Source organism: Suricata suricatta, chromosome 8 (genome assembly GCF_006229205.1).
Source record: "Suricata suricatta isolate VVHF042 chromosome 8, meerkat_22Aug2017_6uvM2_HiC, whole genome shotgun sequence".
Lineage (NCBI taxonomy): Eukaryota > Metazoa > Chordata > Mammalia > Carnivora > Herpestidae > Suricata > Suricata suricatta.
Window position 1 is genome coordinate 92,482,671 of NC_043707.1, and position 14,881 is coordinate 92,497,551.

The 14,881-nt window shown below is 41.4% G+C and overlaps 1 protein-coding gene across 3 annotated transcripts in view; it reads right to left on the minus strand.

Moving 5' to 3' along the window:
* Positions 1-14,881, minus strand: part of PATJ (PATJ crumbs cell polarity complex component) — a 340,997-nt gene that overhangs the window by 23,220 nt on the left and 302,896 nt on the right. For 2 of the 3 annotated variants that reach the window (XM_029947819.1, XM_029947822.1), the window contains exons 36-41: positions 12,770-12,917; positions 11,730-11,816; positions 6,303-6,417; positions 5,438-5,475; positions 1,461-1,583; positions 640-744 (exon numbers count right to left, since the gene is read on the minus strand). In XM_029947819.1, coding sequence (XP_029803679.1) covers positions 640-744; positions 1,461-1,583; positions 5,438-5,475; positions 6,303-6,417; positions 11,730-11,816; positions 12,770-12,917 — 616 coding nt within the window. The remainder of the gene's footprint in view (positions 1-639; positions 745-1,460; positions 1,584-5,437; positions 5,476-6,302; positions 6,418-11,729; positions 11,817-12,769; positions 12,918-14,881) is intronic. The other variant, XM_029947821.1, reaches the window with a different exon arrangement.

Genomic DNA, 14,881 nt, shown 5'->3' on the forward strand with positions numbered 1-14,881 from the left:
CTCATTAGCAAAACTCACTGCAGTATGTTGCGACTCAGTGCACCGTATCAATCTCAGAGACATGTGAGGTGCTGAAATAGGAGAGGCAGTTAGCAGCATACCTCTTTTTTACTTCCTGGTGTATTTCCTTGTGCATCTGGATGGGGCTCTGGGGGACCACAGCTGATAAATAGTTGTCTGCCTTAGTTGATGACAACCATACAGTGGGAATTTAACAGTGCTGGCAATCATTTATGCTAAGGGAAAAAGAGCATTGTGTGTTTTCTTCAAAAGGAGTGGAAGAAACAGTGCTTGGGCAGTTCGGTAACAGTTTTCGGGCATAAGAAAAGAAATCATTTCCTATTCCTCACAAACTTTCATTTACAAAGAATGTTGGAAGCTAAAAGCCTTGTTGATTTATCATGTGAAGCAAAGAGTAATTTTTCTCCCCTTGTTATGCTTTCATATAATCATGCTCACTGCCTGTATGGGTGGCATTAAAGAATTTCTGAATAAAAATAATAATTTCTTGCTTTCAACCTTCATAATTCACAACGGCAAGCACCCCGCTGGGCGGTGATGCCTACCGCCGGTGACGCTCAATCTGTTTTGCACGCCACTTCTCTGCCTCCCGCAGTGGCGGCTCCGCGCGCGCAGTACCTGGAGGATAATGCGCCCGTAGGCGTTCTTCAGCAGATTAACCACATCCGCGTGAGACAGCCCATCCAAAGGTTGCCCATTAATGCTGACAATCCGATCTCCAACCTGGAAGTACAAAAGTGGTAGAAAATCACTATCATTAAGAAAAATTAAATTTGAGAAGAATGCTTAAAATTCTTTGTAAATCATATTTCCCATTTGTGGCTATTGTGAGGAGTCTGTTGTTTCTCCTGTGTGTGCGTGTTCCAGAAACATGAGGAATTTTTATGGCTTTCCCCAAATACAGACCAATCAGAGAAACAAGAAGGGGGCCAGATTTGATTATGAGAAGGCACGGCAGGCCACTTTTGTGCTTTGGCGATGGTGGTGCTGTACACATCCACTCACCGGTAATAGTGGGGTGTGCAAATTAACTGTTCCACAAAGCGCTAATGAGGAAGCCAGATATTTTCTCCTTTATTTTTCTACCTACGTTAAGACGAAGAGGCAATGGGGGAAAAAATCATAAGAACATTAATTCTGGGTGAAGGACAATTCTCAGGTCAAATCTCTCTTGGGTGAAAATTAATTTTGGGTGGAATAAAGTGCCAAGAATGGTATGGGCAGCTTTGCAAATGAGCTGCAATTTCTTCTTTCATCAAGAAGCTTTGATACAAACAGTAATATTTTTATATGCCCAGGGGCTTAACGAATTTTAGGTGTAAACTTTCTCCAATGCATGTTGCCCTCTGTGTGGGTCTCTGTTGGAATTCCAACTTTAAACAAAGTGCCCATGGCTGCACCCTCGTGTCCCACCACACGCTGTTAGTACTTTTGTTTACCTTAAGCTTCTGTGTACGTGCAGCCACACCACTGGCCTGAATCATGGCAATAAATATTGGGATATCTCCTAAGGGGCTTCCTTTCCCTCCAGCAATACTGATTCCAAGGGCATCGCTGAGCTCCTGAAAAAGAAAGAAAACACCGTGCTCCTATATTTAATAAAAAACCCACAACCTGGTTGCCCCCAGATCCCACAAGACCCCACCATGATGCAGGAGGCCAGGGAAACACAGGAGTAAGTGCAGTGCTTCGGGGTCCGAAAGACTTGTGTTTCAGGTCTAGCACTTAATTAGCTTGCGGGGAGGGATCTCAATGCAGTTCCTTCCCCTCTTAAGAGCATCCATCTTTGTATGTTGGTTTGAGGATTAAATGAGATGATACAGTGCAGTCTTGGCCTACAGAAAAGGCTCAGTAAAAGGCAACAGTAGGAGTACAAACAACAAAAAAATACAAAACAACCCTATGTTACTGCTCACTTTAGTGGCCAATTTTGATGCAGACTTGGCAAGTATGCTCTCATATGGTGTTTATGATGAAACTGCCACACATATCATGCTCTTCTGGGTGTGAACAAACACTTGGCTCTCAAAGAGCCGCACGGCTGCCTTACAACAAAGGATCTGAGAGGACAACCGGCTGCAGGCACAGCCGAGCTTGCGGAGAGAAGGAAGACGTGACCCAAAGTGCTCGCTAGGGTTACCGGGTGAGGCAGCCTGCTTTGGACCCTGGTGAAGGGATCCTGGCTTTAGTCCAGCCGTTCCCCACGCTTGCCTCACAGGGTTACTATTTTAAACATCACTCAAAGAATGAAGGCCGATTCCCAGTTTCCGCAGGGTGGCGTTGCACAGCTGTGGCATGCCTCTCCCTCTGAGAACAGGGAACAACTCTATCAAACATGGAAACCACCACCTGAAGTTTCTGAAAAGTCAAGAAACTCAAACAAATTGTGGTGGAGGGCCAAAACCTGGAGAAAAAGCAGTGAGGGGTGGATTTCTCAGTTGATATTCATGCCTTTCTCGCCCCGTCTTACCTCTTCTGGCTGCCGGAGCCAGAGGAACCAGGTGACGGAGCGCCCGGTGGCTGGAGACTAAGGGAAGAAAACTAGAGTGGAGAGAGCCTGAGAAGGGGCTCTGACCCTGTAAGAGGGATCACACGACTTCTCAGGTTCCGTTCTAAGCTTCACGTGTGCAGGACCAGCTGACACGGAACTGAACTGCGGTGTGAACTACCTCTCACATAAGGCGAGACAGAGACAGTCTGACCTGGAATAGGTTGATGGCCTGCCAAAGCATAGGTATCAACACTCTTCATAGTCCACACAGTATAACGTTCATGAGATCCGGGGTAAAATCCTAAATTACTCAGTCGGCAAAGAGCCATTTTCTATGTGACCAATTTTTTTAAGTGCCTTAGAATACGTGGAAGAGTTGAAAGTAAAACTTAGAACATTGTCTGGTGGGGTTCTCAATTTCTGTAAATGTAAACACACGACATCTATGGCAGAGATGTTAGTGGTGTGGTTGTGGGCAAGGACCTATATGGTAGCAAGGCTTCCACAGTTTTAATCGATCATTTGAAAATACATACCACTTGGTGTGCTTCAATTTTTACCTCATTAAGTTGGAAAAAGGGAAAAGAACAAAATCACAATAAAAATCCTGTATGAAAGAACTTTATTAAAAATTTTTTTTTGAGAGAGTGCATGCATGAGCAGGTGTGCGAGTGGGGGAGGAGCAGTGAGCAAGAGACAGAAAGAGTCTGAAGCAGACTCCACACTGTCAGTGCAAAGCCCGATTTGACATGGGGGTCAATTTCACAAACTTTGAGATCGTGACCTGAGCCGAGATCAAGAGTCTGACACTTACCTGACTGAGCCACCCAGATGCCCCTGAAAGGACTTTAGGAACTCATGTCACAGGGGCACCTGGGTGGGCTCAGGTGGGTAACGGTCAGACTCTTGATCTCGGCTCAGGTCACGATCTCCTGGTTCATGATATCGAGCCCTGTGTTAGGCTCTGTGCTGACAACACAGAGCCTGCTGGGGATTCTCTCTCTGCCACTCCCCTGTGTGTGCTCTCTCTCGCTCTCAAAATAAATTTAAAAAAAAAACCTTAAAGAAAAACAACGCATGTCACATAAGTGTGAGGAATTATTCTTTATTATTATTACTACTACTCATGCTGCCATGTCATGCCTATAAAAGAAGAATGGCAATGTTGACCTGTCCAGTCACAGGTAATTTATACCCTGTTTGCCAGCACATTGTGTCGCGCTTTTATTTTCTGAATGCATCAATAGTAAACTCCTGCATGTAAAATGGCAAGATGCATTCCATCACAAAGTTTCTGCTTGGCCTGTGTGTGGGAGAATGCAGTTAGGAGGAGCAGGCTCTTTTATAAAAGCCTGTAAAAAACAGAGGTGGCTGAAATGACTAAGGAAACATAAAATGATATTTTATAAATCTTGAAACGAGGAGAAATTTATGGAATAAGTTGACTTTGATTGAATCCATCATAATGCTTCCTTAACATATCCATAATTATGCACATGTGGGTAGATTTAATGTTCCCATCATAGGTACGTCTGAGTTGCCACTCTGCTGGAAAGATACTGAAACAAATAAGGCAGATTTGCCTAAATCACTATAGCAGATTACCTCGTCACTGATAATGGGTGCCACTTCCTGGACATTTCTGATGACTTAGGTACGAGGCCAGGTATGCCATTTGCGTTACTGCATTTAATCCACACAAGATTTACTTTGTGAGGTGTTACCATCCCCAGTTTACAAGTGAGAAAACTTGAAGTTAGTAACTTGCAAAAGGTTATAGAGCTAATAAATGGCAGCATGCCTTCAAACCCAGCTCTGACCGACTCCAGAGACTAAGCCATGCTGGAATCTCCTCACTGCAGCTGAACCGTGGTTACAGCAAGGTCAGACTTTGATTTTTCTTAACTACTTCTTGAATCCCAAATTTAATGTTGAGAGAGAGAGTGAGAGAGAGAGGGAATGTGCATGTGAGCTGTGCATGCGAGCAGGGGAGGGGCAGAGAGACAGAGAGGGAGAACCCTAAGTAGCATCGTGCCCAGTTCAAGCTCAGTGTGAGGTTTGATCTCAAATCCATGAGATCATGACCCAAGCCAAAATCAAGAGTTGGACATTTAACCAACTAAACCAACCAGGTGCCCCCAAATTTAATGTTTAAAAGTGATCAAAGTGAAAGTACTTTCCAATATTCTGGGTATCACACAGGAGTTTGAACGTCAGGATATGACAATTTTATGAACTTAAATACATATTATACAATCTTTTTGGGCATGGAATTTAGGTTTTTTTTCTTAATTTTTTTTAATGTTTTATTTATTTTTGAGAGAGAAAGAGAGCATGAGCAGGGGGAGGGTCAGAGACAGAGGGAGACACAGAATCTGAAGACAGGCTCCAGGCTCTGAGCTAGCTGACAGCGCAGAGCCTGATGCGGGGCTTGAACCCACGAACCGTGAGATCATGACCTGAGCCCAAGTCGGATGCTTAACTGACTGAGCCACCCAGGCGCCCCAGTTCTAACTCTTGATTTCAGCTCAGGTCATGATCTCATAGTGGTGGGACTGAGCTCCATGCTGGTTGTGGAGCCTGCGTAAAATTCTCCCTCTCTCGCTGCCCCTCCCTTGCTGGCTCACTGAAAATAAAAGTGAAAAAGACAAGCCTCAAGGGTATGTCCACAGGATACCATTTTTGTTGTTGTTTTCTAAAACTTAAACACACGCACAAAACATCGTGGATGGGATGCACCCAAAGATTCACAGTGGTCACCGTGTGGCTTCACTGATTTTTCTATTTATGATACACAGACCATTTAATTACTTCAGTGAAACTTAAAAGAGCACACAAACAATCCAACGAATTGTAATAAGGAGAAAATATACATTTTATGCAAATCTAACAAAGATCAGAAAAATAGCAAAATTATTGACTTACCCTGATTATTTCAACAGTCCTAGGTCCTGTATCTGTGCCTATAAATAAAAAAGCAACACAATTAACTTTCTAAAATCAAGAGATAACATAGTATTTCATATTATCCCATAAAAATGGTATCATTTTCTAGGTCTTTCAAGAGAGAATACTGGAGCAAACAGCATTATATACTTTCCCCAAATCTAAACTGGGAACCATTGATTAGGGCTACTTTGAAGAAGCCTTCTGTTTGAGACGGATGTGGTCATAATCATTTGGTCTGACAAAAGCTGATGTACCAGCAGCTGCCCGGAATATGGTGAATAAATGGCTTCGGGGGTGAGCTCTTTGTGTTTTACTGTACATTTTTCTGCCTTAATCAAAGATAACCCTCTACTCAATGAGAGACTTAAGAAGACCCCCTGCCCTGCTCCACCTGCAATGGCGTATGCACGTTTAACTTTCCTCAAGTATCTGTAATTTGAAACTTTTCTCTTCGGAAATGCTTTTACTTGATGAAATACTTTTTTTTTTTTAAAGCAATCTCTACACCCAATGTGGGATTTGAACTCCCAACCCTGAGATCAAGATTTGTGAGCTCCTCCAACTGAGCCAGCCGGATGTCCCACTTTAAGAAGCATTTTTATTTCCACTTCCTATCACATGATTTATGTAAGGTTAAAGGCAAAATTCCCAAAATGAAGCTCTGTGGCTTTGCTTCCTTTAGAACGGGCTTTCCATAAAGCCTGGGGCTTAGGTGCAGACGTTCAAAGATTTAAACATATCTTAACAGAAGGAAGGTGAAGAGATTGGTTTTTTAAAACATATTAATATTTTTAAAATTGGGCAGCGGGATGGCTTTCCTCGAGGTGCGTCCAAGCAGTACCTGAACTTTGTAGGGAAGGATCCGCAGCTCTTTTTGTGCCGACCAGGTTTTGCAGGCTGGCGATGACCGGAGCGAGGGAGGGATGGAAGCTATTCTGTGCGCTGTGCTGGCTGCCCTGGAGAGAAGAGCCAGTGGTCAGCTGCATGGGGACACGGACTTACTCTTAAAAATTCAGAGTTAGTACTTTCATTACTGAAGTAACCAAAACCATTTCACAGAAAATTCTAGAGAGGCTAAGAGAGCAGACAGAAATTACCCTCACGCATACTCTTACCACCCTAACCCAATCTCATCTGACATTTTCCCACCGTGTTCCCTCTTTACTTGTGCTTGGTATATAGTTTCAGTCATCACACAGAAAATACGTAATAATTTTTTCAAGTTTGAGAGAGCAAGCATGTGTGCGCACACACACGCACACACACAAACGGCAGAGAGGAAGGAAGAGAGAGAATCTCAGGCAAGCTCCATCTGCATTGTCAGTACAGAGCGTGGTGCAGGACTTGAACCCATGAAACATGAGATCATGACCTGAACCGAAATCAAGAGTCAGACACTTAACCGACTGAGCCACCCAGTTGCCCAGAAAATATGTGATAATTTAAGCTTTTCTTGCTCCATATGAAACCAAAAACATTTTCCTAGGTTGTTACATAGTGTTTATATATATGATTGTTTCATGGCCCTATATGTCATTTGGGTTTATGATCAATGTTTATTACCTTCTTACCCAAATTGCATGATCGATTTTGCTAAAACAACTATAATAAAATCTTAACAGACATTTTCTCCTCAGTTGAAAGAGAAAGCAGCAAATATCAAGGGAATATATTGTTTTAGGAATGGGTTAAATTTTTTTTCTTAAAGGTTTTCCGAAGCAGTAATTCAGCCCAATCTGTTACACTTCCATTACTGTCCCTTTATTCATTTAAACACATATTTGAGGTCTACAGTGTATCGTCACAAAGGGTTAGTGGCTACTCAACGAAAGTCATATACACAATGGAGGACCTTTGCAATGCAGAAAATAATACAACTGAAGAAAAAAAAATAATGTAACCAAAAGTGAATACAGAAGGTTTTCAGGGCCCCTGGGTGGCTCAGTTGGTTAAGTGTCCAACTTCAGCTCAGATCATGATCTCACAGTTTGTGGGTTGACAGCTCAGAGCCTGGAGACTGCTGTGAGTTCTTTGTCTGCCTTTCTCACTGCCCCTCCCTGGCTCATGCTCTGTCTCTGTCTTAAAAGTAAATAAAACATTTAAAAAATTTAAAAGAAGGTTTTCTACCAAAATTTCAAGATTATGCCTCAAAGTAATATAAGTTATAATTTGATTGACTTCCCTAGTTCCATCATGCAAGTTGTTTAATATTTTAAGAATCCTTAAATATAAAAATATAAGGGCGCCTGGTGGTTCAGTCAGTTAATTTCAGCTCAGGTTGTGATTTCACAGTTGTGAGACTGAGCCCCTTGTCGGGCAAAGCTTGCTTGGGATTCTCTCTCTCTGCCCCTCTCCTACTCATGTGTGCACATCTGTACACGCACACTCTCAAAATATACTTAAAAAAACATAAAATATACAGAAAAGGTGAATTATAAGTAGACATTCATACGCATGCCACTTAGATTCCACAGTCAATATTTTGCTATGTCTTCTTTATCACATATCCTTTATTTATCAATTTAAAAAATTTTTTAATGTTTTATTTATTTTTGAGACAGAGAGAGACAGAGCATGAGAAGGGGAGGGGCAGAGAGACAGGGAGACACAGAATCCGAAGCAGGCTCCAGGCTCTGAGCTGTCAGCACAGAGCCTGTATATATCAATTTTTAAACTTTTTAATTTTTTAAGAGTTATAGTTATTTATTTTGAGAGAGAGAGAGAGCACATGCAGGGAGGGACAGAGAGAGAGGAAAGAAGAATCACAAGCAGATTCTGCATTGTGAAGCCTGATTTGGGGCTCAAACTCACTAACTGTAAGATCGTGACCTGAGTCGAAGTTGGATGCCTAACTGAGCTCCCCAGGCTCCCCAATTTAACTTTTTCTAAGTATTTATTTATTTATTTATTTATTTATTTACTTACTTACTTACTTACCTATTTATTTATAGTGTGAGTAGGGGTGAGGGATACAGGGAGAGAAAGAGAATGTTAAGCACGCTCCATGCTCAGCCCACAGCCCAGCACGGGGCTTGATCTCATACCCCGAAATCATTAATCAAGTCAGATGCTTCATCAGCTGAGCTACCCAGGCACCCCTATTCATCAATTTTTAAAAATTTGTTTCCAAGTAAGTTATAGACACCAATACACTTCAAAATGGATATGTATATTTAAAGGAGTGTTTTTATATTTTTCCTGAAAGGAAAGGATTTAAATCAATAGTGCTATAGTACTCAGAACTGAGGAAGTATAGCATCTTCTAACTTTTGACTAAAATATCTTAGAGCAATGTGTTCGCCAAGGCCTTTATAAATATGAACAGTACCTGGCGGTATTGCCTCAGTTACCTGAGGAAAAGATTTCTCAAGTGTTTTTCCATTACACAGTTTCCTCTGCAGAGTAAAGATACTCCCTTCTGGTTGGTGGGAAAAGGCATTTTAAAGGAAGAAAGTTGGGGCACGTGGGTGGCCTAGTTTGTTGAGTATCTGACTCTGGCTTTCAGTTTAGGTCATGATCTCACAGTTTGTGAGATCAAGCCCTGTGTCAGGCTCTGTGCTGGTAGCATGGAGCCTGCTTGGTGTTCTCTCTCTCCCTCTCTCTCTGCTCCTCCCCCATTCATGCTCTCTCTCTCAAAAATAAACATTAAAAAAAAGACTTGTGAATTCTGAATTATTAATCAAGTCTTATTTCCTATGAACTATCCTCTAGCTAGTTTCAATTCTATTCTTAAAAAAAAAAAAAAAAGTAAATAAATAAAAGAAGAGGCTGGGTGGCCCAAAGATGGAAGATCCCTCTTAATGAATCTACTTTCTCTCAGCCAAGTCAATGAATTATAATTCTTCTTGGTTTTCAAAAGAAGACATTGGGGCGCCTGGGTGGTTCAGTTGGTTGAATGTCCAGCTTCAGCTCAGGTCATGATCTCATGGTTTGTGGGTTCAAGCCCCTGCATCAAGCTCTGTGCTGACAGCTAGCTCAGGGCCTAGAGCCCGCTTCAGATTCTGTGTCTCCCTCTCTCTCTGATCCTCCCCTGCTTGCACTGTCTCTGTCTCTCTCAAAAAAAAAAAAAAAAAAAAAAGACATTTATTTCCCCATCTTATAATTGCTCAGAATGAAATCTGTGTCTATAGAGGGTCCTGACTGCTTTTATTTTATTTATTTATTTTTTAATGTTTTATTTATTTTTGATACAGAGAGAGATAGAGCATGAGAGGGGGAGGGGCAGAGAGAGAAGGAGACAGAACCGGAAGCAGGCTCCAGGCTCTGAGCTAGCTGTCAGCACAGAGCCTGACGCGGGGCTCGAACCCACGAATGTCAGATCTGACCTGAGCCGAAGCCGGAGGCTTAACCGACTGAGCCACCCAGGCGCCCCCCTGACTGCTTTTAAATAGGTTTAAGAATGGGGTCCTTTTTTTCCCTCCAGCTGGATCATGGGCTGGTCTTCAAAGCACAATCATGGAGAACATTTCCTTTTCACAGCCAGCTATAAGCCTTCTTTCAATTAGCCAAATATCACTGCAGCCTCTCATATAATCTCAGCCAAAAATTTAAGGACCAAGTAAGGATAAAACACATTTACTGTTTTTCTTGAAATTGAGTTAAACTTTTACCCCTCGTAGTAAAAATTCTGTGCAAGAAGGTAAAACTGTTTGATGCTTTGTCTCAGGTTTCCAGAAAAGAACAGCTCACATTTATATATCAGATAAATGGTGATGATGGTTTTATTGACATTTAATAATAGAGCTTCCAAATTTGTTAGCTCTGTATTTCACCTGTGAACTTTATTAAGCACTTAAGACATTCTTATACATGCTCCTCAAGGGCAGATATCTAGCTATACCTACTAGCTCATCCTTCAATTCAAACTTTTCTTGAAACCCTGGGATTCTTTGTATCCCTTTGTGCTTTTGTATATGCTATTCCATCTGTCTAAGATGCCTTGTCCCTCTTTTCAACTTATCAAACACCTTTTGCAGTGAGACCCAAAGGGGCCTCCTTTGTGGCACCTTCCCATACCCTCCAAGGAGGAAAAATTTTATCCCTAGGATTGTTCAGGAATAATTTAACCTCCTGTTAGATTAGTGAAATTAGTCATTAGTGAAATCACTCAAATGTGAATCTTCCACGAAGGAAGAAGCTGAGACAACTATTTTGCATCTGAAGTTCCCACTATTGATACAAGGCTGGTTAGAATCATGATCAACCATTTACTCCTGGACTCCGATGGCCGTGGTGTGTCTTAGAACACTGTATTTTCTGCTCATTGTGTAGGCCAGAAATGAAAGAGAAAATATTCTAAACTTCGTATGATGTTTATTGGGTTTCACTGCTTTGAAGATTCTCTAAGACAAGAGACCTAGTCTGTGATCCTATCCAAACAACGGTATTTTTCTTCACCCACTTTCTAACACCAATGCCGCATAAGAGGCCGTTCATAGCATTCCAGGAGCACCTGTGTGCTAGCCACAAACTCAGAACGACTTCCAAACAAAGGCCTTGGAGAAGCATTAAGCCTATTGCAACCAGGGAGGGGACCAAAACTCATGATTTTAACCCCAAAACAAAGGCCCATCTATAATCCCCAAAGGGGACTGGAGGTCACATGTAGGTTTCTACAGTTTCATTATGTACCAAATGGGACTAAATACATAGTCTACCATCTTGACTTTGTCAGCCATTATAATGAAAACAAAATTTAAAAAAAACTTTGAAATATACTTTGTTAAAAAAAGTGTCACTTACATCAGCCTTGCAAATAAACATAAGATGTTTGCTAACCTACAAAATGTCACCCAGTAAGGCCTCCCTCTCATAGGATAACCCCCCACACTTCACTCTCGTAGGAATATACATTAATTGCCCTCAGCCTGTGTGAGTGGCTATTCACAAGTTAACTTTATAGCAATATTTAATTGAATGAATAGAACAATGTTGTGCTAATGAGGGTCAAATTGCCACCAGATGTTGCTTGTTTCTTTTTTAAATAAACACAGCTGTGTACATGCATGCATCGGGAATACAGAACTAAGAGTGGACGAGAAAAGTAGTTCTAAGAAAACACCGGCAGGCAATAAAGGAGAGAAAAATCTAGGGATTAATGAATTTCCATCCCCCCTTTCATTTGTATTTCAAACACATTAAAATGCATGGACCTTGGTATTGTGATTATGCTGTGTATTATACATTATTTCCAAACAACCACTTATGAAATGGGGACTCCCTTTCAGTGGGGACAGGTGAGTCGGTGTGACAGGAAGCCATCAACAACCTGACTGTGCTGTGAGGTCTTCCTTGAGGAGGCCCAGGAACCAGCTCGGAGTCTTCCAATCTCTAGCTGCACCAGCCCCTGTGCACACTTGGGAAGACAAGATAAGAGGTGACAAACAGCATTTATGTTCTAAGTTATCACGCCGGGCCTCTGTCCATCCCTGCAGCCAACAATTGTAAACAGGCGCCGAAAGCAACAGACAAAAAGGAAATTCAGTTGTCAAAAAAATCACAGAGAATAAGAACAACTCCCCAACTCAGGAGTATTCATGTCATGATTTCACAACTTTTTAAAACATGGTAAAAGGATTACATTTCAATTCACCTCTTGTCCCTTCTGATGAAAGTACTCATGAGCAGTGACATAATTAAGGAAAAGTGGGTGAAAGGAAGAAAGAAAAATCAGACACAGAGATAATCTACAAATAACTTCTCTCATAAGTCACAACTCAGAGTTGACTAAACTAGAAAATTGGGATTTTGAAATAAAGGAAAGGAATTCTGAACCTTAGCTTTCCTATGACTTCAGAGAGAAACAGCTCAGGTGGTGAGAAAACCGCTCAAGCAGATCCTTGGCATCTTGGGCCTGCTGCTCTACTTTTTCAAACTTCATTTGTGCATCAGAGGAATTGGTCTAGATAATCTTTAATGGTCCCTCAAGCAATAGAAGCTGGATTGGGTAAATTCGCGACAATACAGCGTGTTAGAGAGAGAAGGAGGAATTTTGTGATTCTAGGAGAACTTAAACCATCTAATGCACTTGAGGATAATTGTGGATACTTGGATTCTCACAGGTATGAAAGCTAGCTTAGAAATCCCCAAAGAGGTTTCTCCTCAGTCCGGTTACTCATTAAGCCAGCTTTCTTGTAAAGCTATTTATGATGGGTTAAAGTAATCAGAGATTACATCTCTAGTTATAACTCAAATTAGCAGAAAGTCTAACCCATTTTGTAACCAAGTTGGATTAGAACTGTCTCCCCCCCACACCCCTGCCTGGAATTTAGTTATACCAGCCAGGCAGAAAGCAGCCTGGGGACTCACCTTGAGGACAGTGGCCACTGTTTCCTGTGAGGCATTTCTCATGTCCTCCCCATTCACAGATAAGATCTGGTCTCCCTGAATCAATCTCCTATCAAGGTCTGCAGCTCCACCTTTCACGATGTCAGAAATAAACACTCCACTTCCATTTCTGTGAATACCAGAGAGCAGTGGGTAATGGCACAATTTAGTATTTCTTTAGTAAATCTAAGATTACTGACATCCTACACAGTTTCACTAAGTCCTAAAGCTTGGAAGAATGGTCCTAGAAAGACACCTCATCCAATTATATCCACTAACTTCCCAAACAATAAACCTCAGAGTGCTTGCCTTTTAAATAGTTTATACCTATTTATGCTGCCCACTGTAAAATTCATTTTTATTGGCCCAAGGGCATCATTTCTGGAAGAGGATAATCTTAGTGAAATGAAATGGAAATTCACTTTAAAAAGCATAGTACTCTTAAAAACATTTTTTTTTGAAATGTTTAGAGAAAGAGAGAGAGAACAAGCAGGGGATGGGCAGAGAGAGGGAGAGGGAAATAGAGAATCTGAAGCAGGCTGTAGGCTCCAGACTCCACACTGTCAGCACAGAGCTCGATGTGGGGCTTGAACTCAAAAACAGTGAGATCCGGACCTGAGCTGAAGTTGGTCACTTAACCGACTGAGCCACCCAGGCGACCCTAGAGTTAAGTAATCTTAAAATGTACAAGTTATTTCCTTATAGATTAGCTCACTTATTAGTATCTGATCTTTTTCTAGTTCACCACGCTCCCGTTTCCTGTCTTTATTATGGTTTTAATTATCATTATTTATTTGAGGAGTAAATAAATTTGTAAGTCTCAAATTTAAGAGGTTAAAAAGTAGAGAAAGCACCTGGGGCCTCCTCATTGTTTTTTAAGGCTGTATACGATTCTAGAGGTTCCTAAATTTCATGATGAGTAAACTAGTGACAAAAATATATAGATTATCATCCTTCACTAGCTGTTGCAAACAATGGGCAATGGGGAACATATCTACAAGAATACTGTTATGATGCACTTCTAGTTGTGGAATTTCTAAGTCAAAGAATTGTGCATTGTGAGAGTTTATACACCTGATCCTTTATAATGGAACTTTCTGGGCTACGGAATGTGAGTGTTCCTCACAGACCCAGTCTGAAATACTAGTGTTGTACGAAGATGGTTTTATCAATCCACTATGAGACAGTGAAGTAAAACCCTTACTCTAAGTGGGGTCCCGCCAGGCTTCTGTCTGTGTCGCAGGCAAGCAAGCTCCAGCATGGGCTCTGTAGGTGCTGTGCACCAGGGTACGTGGTGAGTTTGTTTAGAGATAGGAGTCTCAGTTCTTTTGATTTGTAATGCATTTTCAGAGTGACGACTTAACAGTGCTGAAGAATGAGATCAGGACTGCACAGTACTTGGCACAAAATCAGTGCTCTCAAAAACTGTCTGTAATATTTCTATTTTAATTAACAGCTTGGACTGCTGGAAAAGAGCACTGGGCTAGCCGTCAGAGGTCTCTGAGGGCACAGGATGTAATATAATGAAACCAACTCCAATGCTCCCTAAGATGATGGCTGATAACCATTTAAGGCCATACTGGGGTGTCACCTGGCAATCTTGCAGCCCTGTTGGAATAAATACACACCAAATAACTCAAACCAGTAAACCATGGAAGCTGGAAGGCAGCTCTCCTCACCACTATACCACCAACGCTGCTCCATGGAAGCTGGAATTGCAGTTTCAAGACTTACTTTTCTAATCTACTGACATCATTCTATAATGGCCATCATATGCGTAAGTGGCACAGACTTCAAATGAAGAGCCTAGCCAGCAGGGTCTACCTACATTTCTGGTGCAAGTTATGTTTTAGGGACATCTTTCTTTTTGTGTGTGTGTGTGTGTGTAACTTTAATTTTTTTTTTTAGAATATAACACTATTTTTTTAACATATGCAATTATTTTCCATCATTTACAATACAGTAGTTACAATGACACTCCAAATGGATAAGCAAAGTAAAAAATCAGAACCCCAACTTCTATTTCATGTAATTAGACTTATACAGAAATTAGAAGGTTAAGTAACAACTAGTTAATCACCTAATTTCACAGCT